The sequence below is a fragment of the Cyprinus carpio genome, unplaced genomic scaffold (genome assembly GCF_018340385.1).
Source record: "Cyprinus carpio isolate SPL01 unplaced genomic scaffold, ASM1834038v1 S000006809, whole genome shotgun sequence".
NCBI classification, from domain to species: Eukaryota; Metazoa; Chordata; class Actinopteri; order Cypriniformes; family Cyprinidae; genus Cyprinus; species Cyprinus carpio.
The window spans coordinates 774,858-799,596 of record NW_024879395.1 but is presented as its reverse complement, the minus strand read 5'-3'; the positions used below and the strand labels follow the sequence as shown (position 1 = coordinate 799,596).

General features: G+C 37.2%; 1 protein-coding gene and 1 long non-coding RNA gene across 2 annotated transcripts; both read right to left on the bottom strand.

The window, feature by feature from the left end:
• Positions 1-986: 986 nt before the first annotated feature.
• Positions 987-5,374, bottom strand: LOC122144948. The gene is made up of 3 exons (XR_006159984.1): positions 3,580-5,374; positions 1,992-2,048; positions 987-1,468 (listed from the first exon to the last, which is right to left on the bottom strand). It is a non-coding gene; the product is annotated as an uncharacterized LOC122144948 (long non-coding RNA).
• A 7,809-nt stretch (positions 5,375-13,183) lies between these two features.
• On the bottom strand, positions 13,184-24,247 carry LOC109047795 (zinc finger protein 585A-like). Its single transcript, XM_042756147.1, has 3 exons — positions 23,968-24,247; positions 17,824-17,945; positions 13,184-16,958 (listed from the first exon to the last, which is right to left on the bottom strand). Exons 2-3 carry the CDS (start codon positions 17,876-17,878, stop codon positions 13,447-13,449), a joined length of 3,567 nt encoding a protein of 1,188 aa, XP_042612081.1. The 5' UTR covers positions 17,879-17,945; positions 23,968-24,247; the 3' UTR covers positions 13,184-13,446.
• Between the last annotated feature and the right edge of the window lie 492 nt (positions 24,248-24,739).

Sequence of the window (24,739 nt, the reverse complement as noted above, 5' to 3'; positions counted from 1 at the left end):
ATTATTATTGTAAAGTGTTACCAATTCATTTGTTGAAAACCAACAGAAAGCCAGCCATAGACTCATAACTGAGAGTTTTACAAACAAACATTCAGATTATAGTTTTCACAGCACATTCTACACAATTAATTAAAGAAAAAGAGGAAAAGTGGGGGAGTATGAGGTTATTACTTTAATCTTACCGGTAGAGAAAACATGTTGATTTAAAGCATGATGTTTTGTAGAACATCACAGTTATATGATATGAGAATAGTAAGACCTGTAGATAAGGAGTATGTGTTATTTAAGAAAAGTATAAGTATATTTTCAGACTGATAATTTTATTTTTTATTTTTTATTTATTTATTTATTTTTACCTGTGGAGTACAATTACCTGCATGGCTTCCCACTATCATAATTATTGTAGTTGACGCACAGAACAAAACTCATTGGTTCTTGCAAAAGCTGAAACATGCTGCATAACACAAGAATAAACCTCACTGGTCCACACACATCATTCTGTTTAACATAACTAATATGTGACAAATATGTGATGAATGTTTAGTTGTGAATAAAAGAGGAAATTAAATCTGTGAATCATATAAAATGATTGAGTCCCTTCAGAAAATTGTGCCTAAATCGCTCAATTCATGTGGATTAATTTTGCAATCACTTCATGAACTTTGGACTGTCTAAGTGGTGGTTGTGTGGACTGTCAATGGAGGGACAGAAATTGTACAGATTTCATTAAAATAACTTAATCTGTGTCGCTATTCAGAAGATGAACGAAAGTATTATGAGTTTGGAATGAGATGAAGGTGAATAAATGATGACAAATAAAATTTATGCAAATTTACCTTTTAGTTTTTAAAACTTCTTGGTTAAATGTTGTACCTTCATAAAAGGTTGAAATCTTGTCCTTTAACGCACCACCCTAGTGACAAGCCCAGTTGTACCTTAACTGTGGCAAATATGTTCCTTCAAGAACTATTAAAGGCCATTTTCCTATTGAACAACATGCACTTTCAACAACTGAAACCAAAAGATATTTTAATATAAGTAACTGCAAATACATATCAAATACACACAAGTGGTTGAACAGTAAAATATTTCTTTGTGTAAATGCATTTTTCCAGATTACAATAAAGACTTTAAAAAATGGAGTATCACTTAAAAAATAAAAATAAAAACGCTGCAAAACATTTCATAATACAATTAAATTAAATGTTACATTACTTAAAATACAATTACACTAAAATGTTACATTATGTAACAAAACTAGAAAACCTTTCCCCCCACCTTTTACACAACATTCCTGCATTTATTTAACATTTAAAAAAACACCATCCTCAACCTCAACTGCTCAGCAAATTTCAGATCCCTCCATTTTTACAATTCTGAAGATTCTCTTCTCACTGAAGACTTGTGTCCAGTCAGACCTTCCTAAAATCTGCACAGTGGGATATAGTGTGCGCTGGTTCTTCCTGAACTAAATGAAGAATCAGTATTAGAAAAGACAGAAGTAAATTGATTGCATTTATATTCCAACTGACTAGTTACAACTGTACCCTGAATATTTTTTTTATCTTACTACAGATTCTTAGCATGAAAGACAGAAGTAAATTGATTGCATTTATAACAATGCATTCATGTTGTGTTCACACAACCAGATGACGCTGTCAAAGATATTTTGTATGAAAAATGAGGCTTTCTGTCCCTCCATCAAGCAAGGCAAGGCAACTACTATTCAAGGCCCAGCAGAAATAGACCTCATTAAACTAAAAAAATCCAACGCTGTCACATGAATGTTTGTAAATAGATGGTAAATAGTGTTGCACATTTCTTACAGTTCTGGACCTTGAATGTGTAAGTTGCGTTGCTACCAGTGAAGGGACTGAAAGCTTTTGGATTTCATCAAAAATATCTTCATGAAGACAAACTAAGGTCTTATGAGTGTGAAATAACATGGGGGTGAGTAATTAATCACAATTTTCATTTTTGGGTGAGCTTACCCTCCTGAAACACCTTAAAACAGTTACAGCATGCATTGAGCCAATTTCTTGAAATAACTGAAATGCAGATAAGAAGAGTTCATTACAATTGTATAAAATAACAATTCCCACATTAGAGTATTTAAGTATTTTACATGATCATAAGTATTTAAGCATGCCCATGGTGAACAGGCTTCTCTCATGCACTCTTGAATGTGCAATATAGAGCTAGGGCTACTGTAAGGCGAAAGGTAAAATGTTCACTTAAAATAAAATGAAAAAGTCACATGGATTTCATTGAATGTCATTGTTTACTCACCCTCATGTCATTTCAAACCCATAAAACTTTAGTTCAAATGAAAAAGTCAGTTGGATTTTTTTGGGTGTGATTGTTTACTTACGTTAATGTTACTTTGATCGTCTAAGCTACTGTTACCTCTTTCAGTTAACGTTTATAAAGCGATTGTAAAAATAATCCATATGATTACAGCAGTTTAGCCCAAATTTTCTGATGAGACTCAGTTGCTTTATATGATGAACAAACTGAACTTAGTCCTTTATTCACTTGATGAACAAACTTCACTGGTTCTTGTGGAAGCTCATACTTGATGTTTAACACAAAAAATGAACCTAATTTTTCAAAATACAAAAAGTATTTTGTTTACCATATCTGATGTGTGTACTGATGAATGTTTATATGTGAATAAAAGGATAGATTCAATTTGTTCATCATATAAAATGATGAAGTCTCTTCAGAAAATCTGGACTAAACTGTTCAATTCATATGGATTTGTTTTACAATCTTTTTATGAAATATTTTGAAGCATCAAAGTAGTAGTTGTGTGGACTGTCAATGGAGGAACAGAAATCTCCAATTTTTCATTAAAACAAATTCATTTGTGTTTTGAAGATGAATGAAAGTCTTAGGGTTTTGGAATGGAATAAGGGTGATAATGACGAATCAACCCTTGTCATATAATGTTGCTAAAAAGAACATTATTTTGTGTATGTGGTGTAATGCAATGTGTTTATGCGGTTTAAGGTTAAAAAAAAAACATTATTTTCCAAATAATGTACATTATTGTTCCTCCTCTATGCCCTGCTTTTCTGAAACGTGTCGATTTTTAAAAATCACATCGTTCTGAAAAAGCAAGGTGTGCTCTGATTGGCCAGCTATCCACTGCTTTGTGATTGGCTGAATATCTCAAGTGTGTGATGGAGTATCCCTTTAACCACTGATTTCTAGTCTGGCCCTCAACAAAACACACAGAGACTCCACATGATGGCAGCGGCGGCAACAGAGAGAATAAAAGCTATACCCTCTTTCTTTGCGTGAACATTTGGGCAGTATTACGCAAATCTTCCCACATCGTGACTTAGAGATGTGGGGGCGTGTTAAAATGAGCCGTTTTAGGGGGTGTAGTTGACTCTTAACTTTTATAAAGAATATCTCTTTGGATTTGAGACTTAGTCTTTGCAACTTTATAGATCTTCTTTATTCACCAAGAGCTTGTAACACTCCAAAGAGAAAGGAAAAATTTAAATTGCATCATATGCCCCCGTTTAACAATTAGCTGCCATTGTATAGACATCAGCAAAAGAGACTTACTGGTTGTCTTCTTCTGGTCCTGCAATGTCTTTACATATGCATGAACTAGCACGCCCCCCACCCTCAACAGTAGACAGTCTTCACCTGCATATAAATGCAAAACACACATATGTAATGACAATATGACACTGCAAGATTCTATCATTTAATGTAAATGCCTTGTTTCTTTAGTGTAAAATAGGGGTGCACAATAAATATCGGCCGATAATTAATGTGCATCTCGTCAGTAAAGGCGGTTCTCTAATCAGCAGTAAATTCCATCACGTGCGTGATTTCACATAGAGCAGTTATTACTACACAGAGCCGTTGTTAAATGACAAGCTGCGCAAATCCACACTAATAATGAACGTGGATTTGCGCAGGTCATGACAGCCTTAATTATCGATTGTGTGCCAGGCAGACTCAATAGGTTTTTAAGCTCAATCCATTATTTCATGCCATTTCTAGATCAATTCTTTTTTCAGAGTATTTTCTACACACCAAGAGTATGTTTTGCATTTTCCACTTCTCCACAATGCATAATCCTGTCTGGTGTTTTCCTATTAATCTTGAGCAACTATTAAAACTTGTGTGTCCTATTCTCAGCCTTGTTAAAATAGTTTCCTCCTGCCACCTCAGATTACTATACTTTTTAACTATCACTTCTTTCTGAATGCTATACAAATGTTTTCTGTTCTCCTCCTGATCCCATGTATCCTGCCAAATTTTATTAATATTGTCTTTATTGTCTTAATTTCTGATTTACTAAGTGCTATTTGTATATCTATATGTTCTGCCTTCAGGGCTTCTTTTGCCAACTTATCCACCTTTTCATTTCACTCAATACCCACATGCGCTGGAACCCGCGTAAACTGTGTATAAATATTTTGTTGAGTTAGTCTAAAAATGAATTGATTTATTTAATCCAAAAGCCTTATTGCCTTCCTACAGACTTTCCACTCCAGATACTTGACATGGTATTTGAGCAGATGATCTTATGTTGCTTAACTTCCTCTACCCACTGTAGTGCTAAAATAATGGCCATTATTTCAGCTAAGACGACTGATAGGTGAGCTGAAATTCTTTTTTGGATGTTAATTTTGTATTTTTGGATGAATACATTCTTCAAGTACCTTTTTTGCAGGGTGTGTTGCATCATGCCCATGCAGATTTGTCCAGTATGACATTGTTAGTTTGAGCCGTCTAACCTTTAATGGCATCTCTCCTACTTCTACTTGTATTGAGGCTATAGGGTGACATTCTGAAAGCTCCACAAAAGAACCACAGGACCTTAGCCTGCACCCTGTCTAAACCTGTCAGTAAAGATTTAGCTGCAGAATTATCAGAAACAGAATCAGAAGAGGTTTATTACCAAGTATGTTTACACACACAAGGAATTTGACTTGACAGGAGCTTCCAGTGTAGAAGAAAGTACAAACAAGAGTACAAATCCAGGAAATGCCTTTCGGTGCAGCTGAATAAACAGAAGACAGGGCTTGAAGTTCTCTGGCACTGCACCGGATCTCCGGCGTGCAGCGTTTAGCTGAGGGGGAAAAAAAATCTTCCTACATTTAAAAACACTTGTTGATATCACATTCGAGTTCATGAGTTTACCTACCAATGTATGAGAGGAACACAGTTTCACTCTGAACTAGGGTTGCCAGCCTCAGCGAGGCAAAATAAGGGATACCCATTTACCCCCCCCAAAAAACATGCTCAAATATGTAAACTTCCAACATAACATATTAATGTTATTTTAAATTTCATTATTTAGAATTATTGCTCAAATTAGAGCTACAATTAATGTAGCATTAAAAAAAAAGCCAAACTGTATATGACATTTTTGATCGTTTATTATGTATAAATTTATGATTAATATAAATAAATAACAAATATAGCTTAGAATGCACAAAATAAAATAAAAAAACAAGAACTAGACAGAACTACAGAAGACCAAAAAGGAAACAAGGAAACAAAATAACTAGATAAGAGATCAAAAATAACTTGAGCAAGATCAAAAGGATAAATTCTGGGCCAAGAAACAAGTAAACACCAAAACAAACCAGCAGAGACACAAGGAAAGGGAACCCAATATATGGAGCAGCACACACGAGGATCAGGTGAAAACAATCAAGAAGACAAGGGCTAAACAAGGGAGCGTGACCAGGGGAAACAAGGAGGTGGGACAAGAGGAGCATGTGGCAGACACAAACGGAGACAGAACCATGTGCTTAGACACTAAAAAAACAAAACAAAGAAACATTAAACAAAGACAAGACAGTCAGGGCAGGATCCTGACAATACCTGGAAGCACAGATGTGTCTGTCACTTTATGGTTCCCCCAAAAATGAAAATTCTGTCATAATTTACTCAGGTAGACTAGAAGAAAGTACAAACATAGTGCAGACATACATTATAGTGCAGGCATACATAGGAATAACACAATAGGGATGTAATATAACACTAGCATAAAATAAGAAAAACAAAACATTAAATAATGTATTATATATACAGAAACAGAGGTATATGAAAAACTGTAATTGTTTAGATAAATGTACAGGTATATTATTAGTGTGAAGGTATGTTATTTACAAAGTTTACAGTTTAAAATAAATATGTCAGATAACTATGTTAGTTGTGATGGATAATGTATAATTATAAAGATTAATTGTTCAGGTTGAATAAAGCCTGCAGAAAACAGTTTTTTTTTTTGCCTGTCTGTTCTGGTGGTCAGTGCTCTGTGGCGCCGACCAGAAGGCAACAGTTCGAAACAGTTTTTTTTTTTGCCTGTCTGTTCTGGTGTGATTTTTTTAACCCTTTTCCTCATTTTGGAGATGTACAGATGTTGGAGGCTGGGCAGAGATACATCGATAATCCTCTCAGCAGTCCTGACTGTCCATTGTAGTCTTCTGATGTCTGTTTTGGTAGGTGAAACCAGACAGTTATGGATGAACACAGGACAGACTCAGTGACGGCTGAGTAGAACTGTTTCAGCAGCTCCTGTGGCAGGTTGAATTTCTTCAGCTGGCGAAGGAAGTACAACCTCTGCTATGCCTTTTTAGTCTATGTGAGTGTCCCACTTCAGGTCCTGAGAGATGGTGGTGCTCAGGAACCTGAATAACTTCACTGCAGTCACAGTGCTGTTCATGATGGTGAGTGGGGGTAGAGCAGAGGGGTTTCTCCTGAAGTTCACTATCATCTCCACAGTTTTGAGAGTGTTTATCTCCAGGTTGTTAAGACTGCACCAGACAGCCAGCTGCTCAACCTTCTGTCTGTAAGCAGACTCGTCTCTGTCCTTAATGAGGCAGATGACTGTAGTGTCATCTGCAAATTTCAGGAGCTTGACAGAGGGATTGTTTGAAGTGCAGTCATTCGGCTAGAGAGAGAAGAGCAGTGGGGAGAGAACACATACTTGGGGGGCGCCAGTGCTGATGGTAATAGTCCTGGAATGGAGTTTGCCCGGCCTCACTAGCTGCTGCCTGTCTGTCAGGAAGCTGGTGATCCACTGACAGATGGAGGTGAGTGCGGAGAGCTGTATGAGTTTGTCTGAGAGAAGGTCTGGCATGATGGTATTAAAGGCCGAACTGAAGTCCAAAAATAGGATCCTTGCATAACTCCCAGGTCTATTGAGGTGTTGCAGGATGTAATGCAATCCCATGTTGACTGCATCATCCATAGACCTGTTTGCTCTGTAGGCAAACTGGAGAGGATCCAGCAAGGGTACAGTGATGTCCTTCAAGTAGGCCAGGACCAGTCTCTCAAGTGACTTCATGACAACAGACGTGAGAGCGACAGGTCTATAGTTGTTAAGTCCAGTGATTTTGGGCATTTTGGGGACCGAAATGATGGTGGAGCATTTGAAGCAGCAGTGAACTTTACACAGCTCCAATGATCTGTTGAAGATCTGTGTGAAGATGGGGGCCAGTTGGTCAGCACAGACTTATAAACAGGCGGGTGAAACATCATCTGGGCCTGAAGCTTTTCTAGATTTCTGCTTCCTGAAGACCCGGTTCACATCCTCTACACAGACCTTAAGAGCAGGTCGAATGGTGGGGGAGGGAGGGGAGTTGCAGGGGTGGTAAGTGAATGTGTGAAATGCAGATCAGAGCGGATGGGGGGTGGTAAACTATCCTTTTTAAAATCACAGTAAAACAAATTCAGATCGTCAGCCAGTTGATTCTCCACAAACTGTCTAAAACATGGTGATGTTCCTCAGACCAGTCCATACTGATGCTGGATCGTTTGCTGAAAGCTCTTTTTTCAGCTATGCCGAGTAGGTTTTTTTTTTTTTTTTTTTTAGCCACTGTGATCTCTTTTGTTAGTCTGTTCTTGATCTAGTTATACAAGATTTTATCCCCACTTCTGTAAGTATCCTCTTTGGCATGACAAAGCTGTTTGAGTTTCCCAGTAAACCACGGTTTATCATTATTAAATGATAAGAATGTCCTGGTAGGAATGCACATATCTTCACAGAAATTGATATATGAAGATACAGTCTCTGTGAGCTCATCCAGATCGGTGGCTGCAGCTTCGAAAACACTCCAATCAGTGAGGTCAAAACAAGCTTGTAAATCACTCTCTGCTTCATTAGTCCATCTTTTAACAGTCCTTAAAACAGGTTTAGCTGACTTCAGTTTCTGCCCGTAGGTCGGTATAATATTAACCAAACAGTGATCAGTTAGATGATCGTATGCTGATTTGTTTACTGCTTTGACATGACTACTGAAACCAAGGTCTGTCTCCAGAATCACACCAAGATTCTTGACTTGATTTTTAGTTGTTAGACTCCTAGAGTCTAGGTATGCATTCAACCAAGGTCTGTCTCCAGAATCACACCAAGATTCTTGACTTGATTTCTCCTTGCTTAACTGAATATAGTTCTGGCTCATTTAACTGTTAATTTCATCAATGCACTGGCAGAGGTAGTCAATGGGGCTGTAGTCATTTGGTGATAAGGCTAGGTAAATCTGGGTATCATCAGCAAAGCAGTGATAGGCAATTTGGTTCTTTCTAATCTAGGTATGCATTCGGAGCATATACAGGTTCTAAACAAGAGTGGCGCAAGAATTGAGCTTCTTGTCTTCCCTGGCACTCCAACTCTACAGCATGATTTCACCATCCAGCTAGGTTCTTCTACAATTACCCCATCAACTTCGGTCAGAAATCTTGGTGTTACCTTTGATGACCAACTGACCTTCAAAGACCACACTGCAAAGACTGCTCAATCTTGCAGGTTTGCATTGCACACCTTCAGAAAGATCAGCCCCTTTCTAACGGAGCATGCTGCGCAAATTCTTGTCTAGGCCCTTGTCATTTCTGGGCCGGACTACTGCAGTGCTCTTCTGGCTGGACTTCCATCAAGCACAATCAAACCTCTACAAATGATTCAGAATGCAGCGGCACGACTGGTCTTCAATGAGCCCAGTTAGACCTATCTTTATCTCTTTGCACTGGCTACCAGTTGCGGCTCGCATCAAGTTCAAGACATTGATGCTCGCATATAGAATAGCCACAGGCTCAGCACCCGCCTATGAACCCTCTAGAAGTCTGAGATCCACTAGTGAGCAATGCCTCGTGGTACCATCACAGAGAGGCTCAAAATCACTTTCCAGAACATTCTTGTGCACCATTTCTGGCTGGTGGAATGAAATTCCCACCCCTATCCGGAATGCTGAATCCTTGACAATTTTCAAGCAACAGCTGAAAACTCATCTCTTTCAAAGCTACTTGACTAAATGGTAAAAAGAATAATAATTTTTTATTCCTTCTCTTTCTAGCTTGTACTTATTTGAACAATGCCTAAAACTTGGTATTACAAGCACTTCCTGTGACTGTTTGCTTCTTTAAGAAGAATCGCTTTATGTATCCCCCAATTGTAAGTCGCTTTGGATAAAAGCATTTGCAAAATGACTAAATGTAAATGTAAATCAGTTCATATTCTGCTGGATCTATCTGCCACTTTTGGGACTGTGAATCATCAGATTATCCTGTTTACCATCACCGTATCTGAACTCCACTGTTTTGAATCCTATCTCACAGGTAGGTCTTTCAGGGTTTCCTGGGGAGGAGAGGTATCCAAAGAACATCAACCGGTCACAGGGTTCACTTGGGGATCAGTTCTTGGACCCCTTCTCTTCACCAAATACACTACATTACTGGGACACATTATACAAGCACATGATTTTTCCAACCATTGCTATGCCGATGACACACAGCACTATCATTCATTTCAACCAGACAATCCAATAGTAGCTGCATGGATCTCAGGCTGCCTGGCAAACATCTCAACATTGTAGCATTTGGACCAATCAAACACACCATTTTTCATTTTATTTAACAAATCAATTATTCATTAGATTAACAAATGATCACAGACCCCTCACCCAATAAACATACTAGGTGCCAAGATATCTGTGAATGACCCCAGACCCCTGGTTACCATGGCAACCACGAAACCTCAGCCAGACCAGATAACTTTTACGACCTAAGAGTATGTGGAGAGATCTTCCTCCTACTAAGTTCTCTCTGAAACATACTGCTATAAAAATGGACTCTTCTCTAATTAATTCATAGAAAAACCTGTCTTTGAATGAACACACATATACTTCAGGTCATTGTGTATGTTGTTACTGTTCTTGTATATTGTCTTTTGTGTATGGTATATTGTAATCATATCATGTTTATATGAATTTGTCTTTTGATGATCTAAATGAGAGTGTATATTATATGTTTATACCTATGCAACATATAAGTGTTCTATGTCTTTTGATGATCTAAATGAGAGTGATCTTCCCACTATCATAGTAATTATTAGAACACCTGACACGTTATCTGACAACAACACTAATTTAATCCCATGTAATTAACATTTGACATAAAAACTGGTACCTGAACTGCACCTGCATTAAATCTCCTACATGAGGTAGACAAAACTCATTTATTAAAACTTTTATTCAAATTGAGAATAGATTAAATACAGAAAGCAAGCAAAGAGCACTCCCTCTAATATAATCACTACAGTTATCAATCAGTGGCAGCGTGACTGGCTACACTGCTCAGCGTGTACTGGACCAAGTCAAAATCATGGTTATTGGACCAGTAACCAGCCCGTGCTTGTCAACGTCCGGCTTGCACCTGCACCACACCCTACACATAAATATTATTCCGCCCATTACATCAGATATTAGTGATTCACCTGCGTGTACCTGCAGTTATTCTGGATGTAGGCTAGTTCATTTTGGTGTACATGATAGAATGCTCTGGCCCCAGAGTGATTGTAAATTAAGTTTACATTAAATGTTTAAAATTCCATTCTGCATCATCTGAGATTTCATTTTAATCCTTCTCATAAAGGCATTGAATTAACCATTAACCATAAATTGATTGCGTTGCCGTCTGTGTGTGATGTTAGAGCTTTGTTGAGAGAGAACAAGAATGTATTGGAAACACAATACCGCCTACCCGCCTAGGAAATACACTTACCTGAGATGATTTTTTTATATATAACTCTGGAATATATGATAGTATTCTTAAAAACAATCTTTTATTGTATTATTGAAGAAAGTATTAGTTAGAGGGATACTCCAGCAGCAGACAGGTGATTGAAGCTACTGGACTCTCAAGATCCTCTCCATGCAGACTGGCAGTTGTGCGTAAAGCTGCGTTTCAGTCACTGCTAACCAAACCTCACAAAGAGAAACCTGCACAGTGGCTGTAGAAACACATGAAGATTTGTTTTTAAATGGTTTTATTCACTTATGAATGCTGCAGTACAATGGATGGTTCAGATAAATGGATTTCTGATAGTTGATGAATGGCCATCCTATTCCAATGAGACTGCAATATCAGCAAGGAGGAGGTGGGTGATGATTTGGGTTGGAATATTGGGAAGTTAGATGTAAGGTCATTTTAGGGTGTCAAAATGACTTCTGCAAGATATGTGGAGTTCATAACTGACCATTTTCTGCTGTGGTATAAAATGAAGAATAGTGCTCTTGGAAATAAAAGGATTTTTTTTAGGGTGTGTGTGTGGGATATCACACTATCCCATGCTGCATAAATACCATTGTGCTAAACAGTTTGAAAATGTGTTTCTACACAAACCACTGTGCAGGTTTCTTTTTGTGAGGTTTGGTTAGCAGTGACTGAAACACAGCTTTACGCACAACTGTCAGTCTGCATGGAGAGGATCTCCTTCAAACACCTGTCTGCTGCTCAGCAGTGGCTTTTTTACAGCTGGCATTACAATACAGTTCATTTGTTTGACAGAAACTTTCCTTAATAAATCTTTATCTGACCAAGATCTCCTGTACTCTAAGTCACTGACAAATCTTTTGCCAGTTCAATAATTTCTATTTGCTTGCATGCATTTTCCAAGACACTGCATTTTTTAATACTTTTCATCTTCAGAAAGATCTTTCTTCCTCACCATATTTCATGAGAACTGTGACTTGCTTAATAATTTGGAACAACCTCTTTAAGTAGGGTTTCCATTTACCTAAGAAGACCTGGCAATCTATTGTACAAATCTGTCTGAGATTGATACCAGTTATCCAAAAAGATGTGAAAAACCACACAAACAAAATTCTGACTCTGTATATTTCCTACAGTACATTATAACATGTTCAACTTTTTCATTAACGTCACATACCTCACATAGACCTGTTGGATGTTTGCTTATAAAATGCATTGTAGCTACTGTTCAACCTTGTATGCCACAATCGTACCCTTGTAATTATGTTCTCCTCAGTTCTGCTCCAACCTGATACTCTTCCCTTACCCACTGCTGACTGCATTTGATACAAATGTTTATATTTGGTATATGTGTCCCAATGCTGCTGCCATAATTTCTAAATATTATTTTTGATTATTGGTTTTTATTTCTAACCTGCTTTTTTGTAATTTTATAGAAAGCTACTGCATGTCAGAGAAATTGGTGTGCCGAAAGGTTTATCATTGGTGAAAGTCCAATCAGCCTTAACGATACATATACATCATTACTTTAGGCTGAAAGATGGTGTGATGCTGTATATTTATATAGGTGAGGTTATGAAAAAATATTTAAAAATTCACTGCATGCAGTTGCTTAGTGAGAAACATCAACTAAACAACATATTTGGTGCTCAAAATGAGTATAAAATTTTAAATATTTTGCCTGATTAAATTAAATTAAATGTTATTAATGCTATTAATAGTACTATTAAAAATCTTTACATTAACTGGCTTTCTATTAGGCATAATGCATTGCAATGCATCTCAACTGTCTGTGGTCTCCCACTGGCCACATTATTGGCATTAAGTGTTAAGAGATTCATTTATACACACACAAATATAACACGTATACCTTAATCTCTGATAACATTTTTGTGTTAAATTGTATAATTAACAATCTTGCAAGCAGCAGTGTTCTCAAGATTGTCGGCCACAGCGGTCACAAGGGGATCTAAGTAATAATAGTTTGTAAATGAATATTTTAGCTTCCTATGTGTTGTGAAATGCCCTTTTATTTTTGTGCTTCAATTCTGAGCAAAGTTGGTTTATTGATGACTTCTGAGGAGGACAGAAAACCTGAAGAGGATAATAATTCATTTTACTCAAAGTATATTAAAAAGACATTTTCAAAAACTTAAGTGATTTCCTTGTTTTATTTCTTAGTTAGAATGGGTGTAACTCAATATTTTAAACTCCACAAGCCAAATAATCAATAAAGATACTGATTAATCTGTAAAATAATAAACAAATAGTTGATTAATCGTTCTAATAATCTCTGATTAATCGATTATCAAAATAATTACTTGATGCACCCCTACCTAGCACCTGGAAGTACAGGATCAGAACTTCATCTACTTACTGTAATTTCAGACATGCAGACATGTAATTTATGACAGATTAAAGAATATAATTGAGTAAAAGTCTTCCCACATGAATTGCAATGATACGGCTTCTCTCCAGTGTGGATCCTTCATGTATTTGAAGATGTGTTGACCATTTGAATCTCTTGTCACAGTGTGAACACTTGTAAGGTGTTTCTGTAGTGTGAACTGTCTGGTGCTGTTTCACTCCAGTGTGGGTTTTCTTGTGTTTGTAAAGGGTTACTCTTCGTATGAAACTCCTCCCACACTGATCACATGTGTAAGGCTTTTCTCCAGTGTGGAGCCTCATGTGATCATGAAGGCTTTCTTTTCGCTTGAAATTCTTCCCACACTGATCACATGTATATGGCTTCTCTCCACTGTGGGTTTTCTTGTGTGCAATAAGGTTCCCTCTTTGTCTGAAACTCCTCCCACACTGATCACATGTGTACGGCTTCTCTCCAGTGTGGGTTTTTCTTTGTGTTTGTAAAGGGTTACTCTTCGTATGAAACTCCTCACACTGATCACATGTGTAAGGCTTCTCTCCAGTGTGGATCCTCATGTGATCATGAAGGCTTTCTTTTTGTTCCCTCTTTTTCCCACACTGATCACATGTATATGACTTCTCTCCGCTGTGGGTTTTCTTGTGTGCAATAAGGGTTCCTCTTTGTGTGAAACTCCTCCCACACTGATCACATGTGTACGGCTTCTCTCCAGTGTGGGTTTTCTTGTGTTTGATAAGGTTTCCTTTATGTGCGAAACTCCTCCCACACTGATCACAGGTATATGGCTTCTCTCCAGTGTGTCTTTTCATGTGTTTGATAAGGTTCCCTTTATGTGCGAAACTCCAGCCACAATGATCACATGTGTACGGCTTTTCTCCAGTGTGGATCCTCATGTGATCATGAAGGCTTTCTTTTCGTTTGAAATTCTTCCCACACTGATCACATGTATATGACTTCTCTCCACTGTGGGTTTTCTTGTGTGCAGTAAGGGTTCCTCTTTGTGTGAAATTCCTCCCACACTGATCACATGTGTACGGCTTCTCTCCAATGTGGGTTTTCTTGTGTTTGATAAGGTTTCCTTTATGTGCGAAACTCCTGCCACACTGATCGCATGTGTGTGGCCTCTCTCCTGTGTGGATATTCATGTGGTCTTTAAGGTTTCCTTTGTCTGAGAAACCCTTCCCACATTGATCACATGTGTGTAGCTTCTCTCCAGTGTGGAATCTCATGTGTTTGTTAAGGTTTCCTTTTTGTGTGAAACTCTTCCCACACTGATCACATGTGTGCGGCTTCTCTCCATTGTGGATATTAATGTGTTGATTAAGCATTTCTTTTAGTCTGAAGCTCTTCCCACATTGATCACATGCATAAGGCTTTTCTCCAGTGTGGATCCCAACATGTATTTGTAGATATGTTGACCGTTTGAATCTTTTGTCACAGTGTGAACATTTGTAAGGTGTTTCTGTAGTGTGAACTGTCTGGTGCACTTTCATTGCACCATATGTAAAAAAACTCTTCCCACACTTAGAGCAAACATGATCCTTCACACCGCTGTGCCTTTTCTGGTGTATCTTTAATGCAACCATCTGAGTAAAACTCTTTCCACATAAATAACATATGTAAGGCTTCTCCTTCGTATGAGCTTTCAGGTGGTCCTTTAGACATATTCTACTGCTTTGGTCACAGTTTTCTAGTCTCTCTCTAGAATGATTAAGCAGATGTTTTTTAAAACCATCACATTTTCTGAAACTCTTTCCACACTGATCACATGTGTACGGCTTCTCTCCAGTGTGGATCCTCATGTGTATATTAAGGGCTCCTTTTTGTGTGTAACTCTTTCCACACTGATCACATGCATACGGCTTCTCTCCAGTGTGGATCCTCATGTGGACATCAAGGGCTCGTTTTTGTCTGAAACTCTTCCCACACTGATCACATGTGTGTGGCTTCTCTCCATTGTGCGTTTTTAGGTGTGCATCAAGGTATCCTTTTTGTGTGAAACTCTTCCCACATTGATCACATGTGTACGGCTTCTCTCCAGTGTGGATATTCATGTGGTCTTTAAGGTTTCCTTTATGCACAAACGTTTTCCCACACTGATCACATGTGTGTAGCTTCTCTCCAGTGTGGAATCTCATGTGTCTGTTAAGGTTACTTTTTTGTCTGAAATTCTTCCCACATTGATCACATGTGTGCAGCTTCTCTCCAGTGTGAATCTTCTCATGTATTCTCAGATAGTCTGACCGTTTGAATCTCTTGTCACAGTGTGAGCACTTGTAAGGTGTTTCTGTAGTGTGAACTGTCTGGTGCACTTTCATTGCAGCATATGTAAAAAACGTCTTCCCACACTTAGAGCAAGCATGATCCTTCACACCACTGTGTCTTTTTTGGTGTATCTTTAATGCAACCATCTGACTAAAACTCTTTCCACATAAATAACATATGTAAGGCTTCTCCTTCGTATGAGCTTTCAGGCGGTCCTTTAGAAATGTTCTACTGCTTTGGTCACAGTTTTCTAGTCTCTCTCTTGAATGAGTAAGCAGATGTTTTTTAAAACCATCACATTTTCTGAAACTCTTTCCACACTGATCACATGTGTACGGCTTCTCTCCAGTGTGGATCCTCATGTGTACATCAAGGGCTCGTTTTTTGTCTGAAACTCTTCCATGATCACATGTGTACGGCTTCTCTTCAGTGTGGGTTTTTAGGTGTGCATCAAGGTAGCCTTTTTGTGTGAAACTCTTCCCACACTGATCACATGTGTATGGCTTCTCTCCAGTGTGGATCCTCATGTGTACATCAAGGGCTCGTTTTTGTCTGAAACTCTTCCCACACTGATCACATGTGTACGGCTTCTCTTCAGTGTGGGTTTTTAGGTGTGCATCAAGGTATCCTTTTTGTGTGAAACTTTTCCCACATTGATCACATGTGTATGGCTTCTCTCCAGTGTGGATCCTAATGTGTACATCAAGGGCTCGTTTTTGTCTGAAACTCTTACCACACTGAGCACATGTGTATGCCTTCTCTCCAGTGTGGGTTTTTAGGTGTGCATCAAGGTATCCTTTTTGTGTGAAACTTTTCCCACACTGATCACATGTGTATGGCTTCTCTCCAGTGTGAATCCTCATATGTACATTAAGGGCTCCTTTTTGTGTGAAACTCTTGCCACACTGATCACAAGTGTACGGCTTCTCTCCAGTGTGGGTTTTTAGGTGTGCATCAAGGTATCCTTTTTGTGTGAAACTCTTCCCACACTGATCACATGTGTACGGCTTTTCTCCAGTGTGGATTTTCATGTGCTTTGTAAGGTATTTTTTTAATGTGAAAGTCTTTTCACACTGATCACATGTGTACAGCTTCCCTTCAAGTTGACATTTTATATGAATATCAAGATTTTGCTTGCATGAGAGACTCTTTTTACACTCAGGCCATGTTTTGTCTCTTCTTGTCAGTGAGAATCTCCAGGATGTTTCTTCAGTTTTTACATGATGGTTCTCCCCCTCTTTAAACAGTTCTTCAATCTCCTTGTTCTCTTCTTTCAAGTCTAAAATTGAAGTAAAAATGTTAAGTAAAAAAAAAAATGTTTTCAGTAAAAAAAAAAACCTTGATAGGAAAAAGCATGCAACATGAGACAACAGTAGAAAGTATAAAATTTTAGTGCTGATCTTAGTGCTGTGTTCAACACCATAGATCACAAAATACTCATAGATTGATTACAAAAACTATACAGGTATTCAAGGGCAGGCTTTAAGATGGTTTAGATCCTACCTGTCTGATCGCTTATTTAAACGGGGAGTCAGTCATCTTATTTATCACCAGTAAAATATGGAGTGCAACAAGGATCTGTCCTAGGTCCTCTGCTATTTTCAATATACATGTTGCCCCTTGGTAATATTATTAGAAAATATGGGATTAGTTTCCACTTTTATGCTGATGATACTCAACTATATATCTCAACGAGACCATATGAAACTTCTAAATTAACTAGGTTAACAGAGTGTGTTAAAAATGTAAAAGATTGGATGACCAATAATTTTCTCCTATTAAATTCGGATAAAACAGAGATATTTAATTTCTGCCATATGTACATAAACTGACAGTCACCACTGATCAGCTACTACTAAATATTGTAGAAACTGAATTTTCTGTGAAGTTGCTTTGCAACGATTTGTATCGTAAAAAGCGCTATACAAATAAACTTGAATTAAACTTAATTGAAGACAATACTGGCTCATATTATTCTTTTAATTTTTTACAGCATGTCTTTTCTTTTTGAAGGGGCATTTTTTGATAGCTTGATAGCATTAGTGACTTATGCACTGTTAATGCCTTTAACCACAAGTGCCAGTACGCCAAGTAACTGTTTGAAGTTTTATAAAATTAGTGAAGAATGAAGAATATACACCAACCTATTTGTTCTTCAGTATCTTCCTGTTTTATTCTGCAGGGTTCTGGATCAGTCATGTTTTCATTAACTGTTGTGGGAGGAGCTGAACTGTTGGTGAACTCCTGTGTGGTTGGAGGAGCAGATCTGCCAAAATCAAAAATAGTTATCAAATTGATGCTTTCATTAATTCACACTTAAATCTTGTTGTTTATGTTTATCCATCTATCAAAATGTAAAGTTATTTCATTTGTTTTAAAATTAATTTACATATTATAAGTATTATATCTTTCTAGACTTTCTAACATTTGACAGATTAAGTATATAACCACAAAAAGCAAGCTACATACTGAGGAAAACATTTGAGAGTCATTAACCAGCACACGCATCTGTCAAAGTACAACAGAGCAAGATGTAATAAACGCTTATGTTTTTTTTATTTAAAGTGCTTTTTAATATACATACATATTTCGGACAACTTCAGCAAGATCAGCTAACCATCATTATCGACCGATAATTACCTCTAATGATCTCTCAATTTGCAGAAACCAATCTGTAAAATATATGCACCTGCTGTGAAGGGTATGGCATGACATGCAACAGTGCAGTCTCAATCAGTTTTTTTTTTTTTTTTTTTTTTTTATAAATTTGATTACTTAGTTTCTTATTCTTATTTTATCTGTCTGTTGAGCTTGAGTTAAGTATATCTAAATGAAGTTTTTGATTTTGTTTGTATTTTTTTGTTGTTATTTTGTTTGTTTTTTGTGATTGAAGTTTTTGATTTTGTTTACACCCTTTTTTTTTGTGTTTGGGTTGAGTTTATTTTATTTAAGTTTTTTTTTTTGTTTTGTTTTTTTATTTTTCTTTTTATGTTTGTTTAGGTTTATTTGTAGGCAATCTAAGCAAACTTCGGGCACCAATGGTCAGAATATTATAGATAAAAGAATTATGATTAGCAGCAGTTCAGAGTCAAGTATCATGTTTGCTATACAAAAGAACCATTCTATTTCCATAATCAGTCCTTCATGGGAAGTGTGAATGTCTCGTAGTCTGAAAACTTTAGCATGATGTGGCTCCCGACGCTCAGTCATCTCAATAACACAAACATGTTTGTTACTTTATTTTATCAGTGTTCATTTTATTAAATTGGATAAATTATTACACCTTTTTATATGTTATGTGGTGTCATGATTTGATAAAAAAAAAAAAAAAGGTTTATTATTGAATGTTCTTTTGGCATAAAATTTATTGTATACCTTTTAAATTGCTTGCTTACCTTGCTTAAGCCCCTTTCACACTGCACGTTGGACCCGGAAAATTGCCGGGTCAGCTTCTGTGTGAATGCAAAAACCCGTCCCAGGATTGAAAGTTAACGTGCCTAGCGTTTTCGACTCGTACATTCCACATCACACCCTGATATCACGTGTCTTCACGGACCTTTATGGGTTGTGTGTGAACGCACACACAAATTCTGGGTAATCACTGGCAGTGTGAAAAGGGCAAAATCTAGCGACCCTGGAACAATTGTTTTTTCTGGAATCGCAGTGTGAAAGGGGCTTTATTGAAACAACAACAGCAGCAGAGTTTTGTTTTAAATTTTTTTTGAAAATGTTTTTGGAACTTGCTACCTTAAATCTTTACTCTTTCTTTCCATTCTTTTCATGGCTTTGGAAAACTTTCATCTGATGTTTCTCTATGTCGCTTTTTGCATAACTCCGGGTCGGTGACACCAAGCTTCGTTGCAATGTCTTTCTAGGAATTAATGCTTTCTCTGAATCTTTAAAGTCTCTCCGCGAGCAATCATACAGGTGCGGATATATCTGTGTCAGCTCAGCGATTCGACACAGTGTATTTATGTTGCTAGTGATAGGAGATGTTGTTCTCTTGCCTGACCTTCGTTGAATGAGATACGAACAGGAAAAAAAAAATTGCACGACAAAAGAAGGTGTAGTTTCAGATCACACCCACTGATTGCGTAACCGCCACGGACCAATGAAAACTCAAGGGTGTTTAGGAGCCAAAACGAACTCCCCCAGAAAGTCCGCTTTGGTCAGCTGTTTCGAACTGCCGAAACGAACTCAAAACGAACTTCATTTCGGCCTGATTTTGTTAGAAATTACGTCATATCAGTTCATTCTTCGATTTCGTTTGAAGTATATTGCAGCCTTTAACCTTCATGCGTTACCATGAAATCAAAATTGAAAATTCGTATTTTTTAATGGAATACCGCAGCGTTTAGCATAAATAATTTATCCATGCATGTTATTATTATTATTATTTTTTTTTTAATTCATGTGCCCTCGTAATCTTTAATCAAAAATGTTAACCCCCCCTCCCCCTCAAAACGACTCATCTTCTCTTCCGGTCACAGGCTATGGCGCAAGGGCGGAGCTAGTGACGTGCGGCTAAACGCTGGGGAAAAAACTCAACCTGATGCTTCACTTTATCGAAATCAATGCATTGACCAGTGCTGACGCAAGCCATGGGTGAGTATACTACCCTTAAAAGTTGAAAGGATATTACCACAACATTACTCTTAGGGCATTTTTTTTATTTATGAATATGACTTAAGCTGATGGAGGACGCACTCAGTCATTCAGGCAGTCTATCTCTCTCTGTCTTAGGCATGTTTTGTGCCATTGATTGTCCTCGTCATCTTCCTCAATAAATAAAACATTTCTTCATGCTAGGGTGTCGCCGATGAATCCAGTGGATAGAAATCCTCTCACAACTAAATGCAAACTGGCATCCAGATCCGCCTCAATTTTGTTAGAAACGCCCCAACTTCCAACAATCCAATCAATTCCCGAAGGACGAAATCAAGTCCTGCCCTCTCATTTCAAATGCCGTTTCACTCGGATAGATGTCACCGTAGAGAAAGAAAGACAAATCGTTACTTCCATTTCATGCCGACTTTAATAACTTAAAATATACAAAAGCTTAAAGAGCAGTTCATAAGGTATTTTAAAGAATCCTAATATTGTGTTGGAGTCCCCTACAACAGGTTTAAATGCATCTAAGTTTTTCTCAAAATATACATTTAATATTAGGGTCATTTGCCAACGATTTAGAAATGATTAGTTCCAAGCAAGTTCCATAAGCCTACTCTGCTCTGATTGGTCAGCTGGCCAAGCCTGTTGTGATTGGCACATAGAGGAGTCCATGAGCCAGTTAGCGAGTGCTACCATTGAAAAAGCACCTTTATATAAAACAGTAATATAGTGCTCCAATCTGTTCTTATAATAATAACAACAACATAAATAACAAAAACACTTATGCAAGCAAATCGTGCCCACAGCTAAAGTTTAGCTGCTAAACTGTAAACACTTGGTGGATACGTTAGCCGAGTGCTGGCGTGACTAACTGAGGAAACAATAGTTTACAGTAATGTTTAAAGAACGACGGACAAAAGACGCTCTGTCTAAACTTTTAATCAGAACGCAGAACAGTATAACAGGAGCACCAGCCTAACACTCGCTCATCTCTCCCGCATTAACCCTATGACTGCAGCACAATAAACAGCAATTTCATTATGATTATAAAGTCTGTGTGCTACACTACATTCTTTAATTATTAAACAAAGTAATTAGAACAACATCAGTATACAATAATCGACACATTCTTAGGAAATAGAAAATAGGTTGTGCAGCGAATTATCAGAACTACTTCAGTAAGACAGTAATATTGTGCTTTACCTGGAAACCTAAAGCTGCATTAGGTATGCATCACATATTAGCACAAAAACCTTCTTTGAGCACTCAATTGAAAATGTACACAACTTATCAATCGTACTTACAGGTTGTGCAAAACGGCAAGTAAGCAAACTCATACGAAGAAAATCTGTCAACTGAAAATTCACCAACTTGCTCACTTCAGCGGTTGAAATTCCTGTTGTCCTGAAGTGAATGGCCTTTGCAAGTAAATCACTCACATAGTCTTCACTCTGGGCGACTAAATGATGGCTAATAAATTCTCAGATTTTAGTCGCCAGTGTGTGAGTTGGAGGCTAAATATAAGTTTAGCACAGATATATTTTCACTTGCCGAACATGCTGACTGAGCGCTTCAGAATTTCACTCTCCGTCAAGCGATGACACATCTGCGCTATTTTTCAGTTCACCTCAATGGACCTGTATTTGACATAGCGTAAACTCTAGTGTGAAGGCACACGACTCGCCATCGCTTTGTCTAACACACATGCAGAGAGAGTTCTCCCGGAGAATTGTAAACGATATACTTCATTGTATTTTCCTGTCAAAATAACGGCGTTCCTTTGGAATTCTTCAGCTTTTAAAAACTGCCAGGTTTTCCGGTAGTGGCAGAACTAATGCGCAAACGGCAATCTCATTGGCTGGTGCTCATTTATTATTGTCCCAGTTTTGATTTCAGCAAATCAGTTTGAGCGAACGCACAAACCTGATTCATATTCATGAATCCAGCAGCTCATTAATCCTTAGTGCGTTTTATAATTCTTAGTAGTAGAATTCATATTATTATTATCTTATCAGTATTTTTGTTAGTTTTTTTTCGCCAATATTTTTTTTACAGAAACACTGAATAACCAAAAAAGCACCACCAACAGTCCAGTTAAAATGTTCAATTGAAATGACTATATATGCATTCAAACATGGTTATCAAGTTAATTCTTATTACTAGTTCTATCATTAAATAATACTTGATTATCATATTATAATGCTTGACTGACTGATGTTAACAGTGTACTTTCAGATATTAAAAAAACCTGTGCCATTTTACAAACATTATTTTATATATATGTATATATATATATATATATATATATATACACACACACACACACACACACACATATACACACACATATATACACACACGACACGTACTGTCGGTTTACTACTGTTTGCCAACGTGTCCGTAGAGGGTTGTAAAGGGGTGGATTCACCATTTCAACCGGGTGGACAACCATTCAAGGGACACGGACGAACTCTTCTTTTTTTATTAAATGAAAATATACTTTTATTAACAAATGATCAATATACTAAAATTGAGTAATCTCTTATTTAACAAAATATTAATAGGAGACTTTTTTTTTAATTTTATGATCTGAAAATATTCTATTATCATTCAAATTTAATGAGCAGTGCATGGGACAGAGCAAAATAACACGCATCCTCTTACACAAAACTTAAAAAAAAAAAAAATCTTGAGAATGTAGGCCTATCTAAAGTGCCAAGTAATGCATTTGTTATGAATATAAAAACTTAGCCTAATATAGCACACCCTTTCATAGTCATTTTATAGTTATTATGGCAAATGAGTTATGTAAATGACAGCAAAAGGCACCCTACAGTGATACAGTTTTCCACTGTGAAGAAAAAAAAGGAGAGAGAAAAAAAACAATATATTTGACACTGTTCTCGAAATAAAAATATATCTATTATAATATTATTAAAATACTAAAATGCGTGCTTGTAAAATGTATTCTTCAGCCAGCTGAAATGCGGTACCATTGTGTGTGTGCACATGAGCAGGATTTTATCACCTCCACCTATTTTTGAGCCAGGAAAACCCCTGTTAACAATCAAACAAACAAACAACAACAAGACAGAAAGTCACTCAAGTCTCAATAAATTCAACAGTAGTTTCTCACATTGCTGAAAATAGGGGACACTCAAAATATTTGTACTGTACTGCTTAGCCAATCTATGTACAATTTAATTCCAAAAAGTATTCGTTCTTCACCAGCCGTGTAGTAATAACTTGGGAGATGGTTTTGTGATTTCAGTACAATAATAAATCTCATCTTCAGCTGTGACGCGAGAGCGACCTGCCGGCTGAGGATTCTGCTGGGTCTTAACGCCTTCATCAAACGTTAGAAAACCAAACAATGATGTGACCAAAAATCAATTATTTTCAATTTAAAGTGTGTTATTCGTATTGTTTGGGTGGTCTTATGGCATATGCATGCGTATACAGGACAAAATTATGTCTTAAATACGAGACAATTCCGTGATAATTCAGAATGGTTGGCAACCCATCTGCTAGGCTAAATGTTTATGTCTGTTAGAAGATGCCAGAAAAGACGCACAAATAATGCTATACCAGATGAAAACAATACAGAAATGACACTGTAAAATGTTGCTTTAACAAGCTGTATCTTTATAACTGTATAAATAAACAAATTATCTCACCTCAGAAGACTCAAAGCTGTGTTATGGCAATAGTGGTAACTTCTTCTTTTATGTTTATTGGCATTCCAGCTTTAGGTGCGATTCCGCCACCTACAGGGATGCAATGTGAAGCCTCGATGAACGGAAGGAGGGATGTGTACTGGTAGTTCGACACGTAAACTGTGTCCCAAAGTTAAGTGCACACACTTCGAAGGCCACGGACTTGAAGGACGCTCCGGCTTTGCAGGATTTCCTAATTGCGACACCAGAGGTTCCCGCGTAGCACTCTGTCGCATAGCAACGGTGCGAGAGGAGACCTGACGAGAGGACAATCCTGCCAGGATAGGTGGAGCCAGATTTATTTATTTATTTATTTATCTATTTATTTTTAATGCCAAGGTACCAAATATGAAGGTACAGAAAATATCACCATTGCGTACAAAGAGGTGACATACATGCAAAGCACCATTTATTGACGTATTTAACACTAAACAAATAATACAAAACGAATGCTTTAACAAAACAAATTAAACCGATTAAATCAATTACCTGTATTAAAAGCCTTAAGATTTTTGGAAGATGAAATAGTTTGGATATACTGTTGAACCTCTTTTTCAAAAACAATATATAAAGGATTTTGATGAGTGAATGTACTGCGGTGAATATGAAATTTTGCAAAGAAGTAATAATAAGTTAATAATAAAATATTCATTAATTTTGTCTTTTTGTATATTAAAGAAGCCAAACAGTACATCCTTAAAAAGTAGAGAGAAACCCTGGAGCACACTGCGAT

Excerpts from the sequence above, each read along its gene's own strand:
- LOC109047795 (XM_042756147.1), bottom strand. The coding sequence starts at position 17,878 with ATGACTGATCCAGAACCCTGCAGAATAAAACAGGAAGATACTGAAGAA. Across the intron at positions 16,959-17,823 it reads AGATACTGAAGAACAAATAG|ACTTGAAAGAAGAGAACAAG; the intron begins GTTGGTGTATAT and ends CTTCAATTTTAG.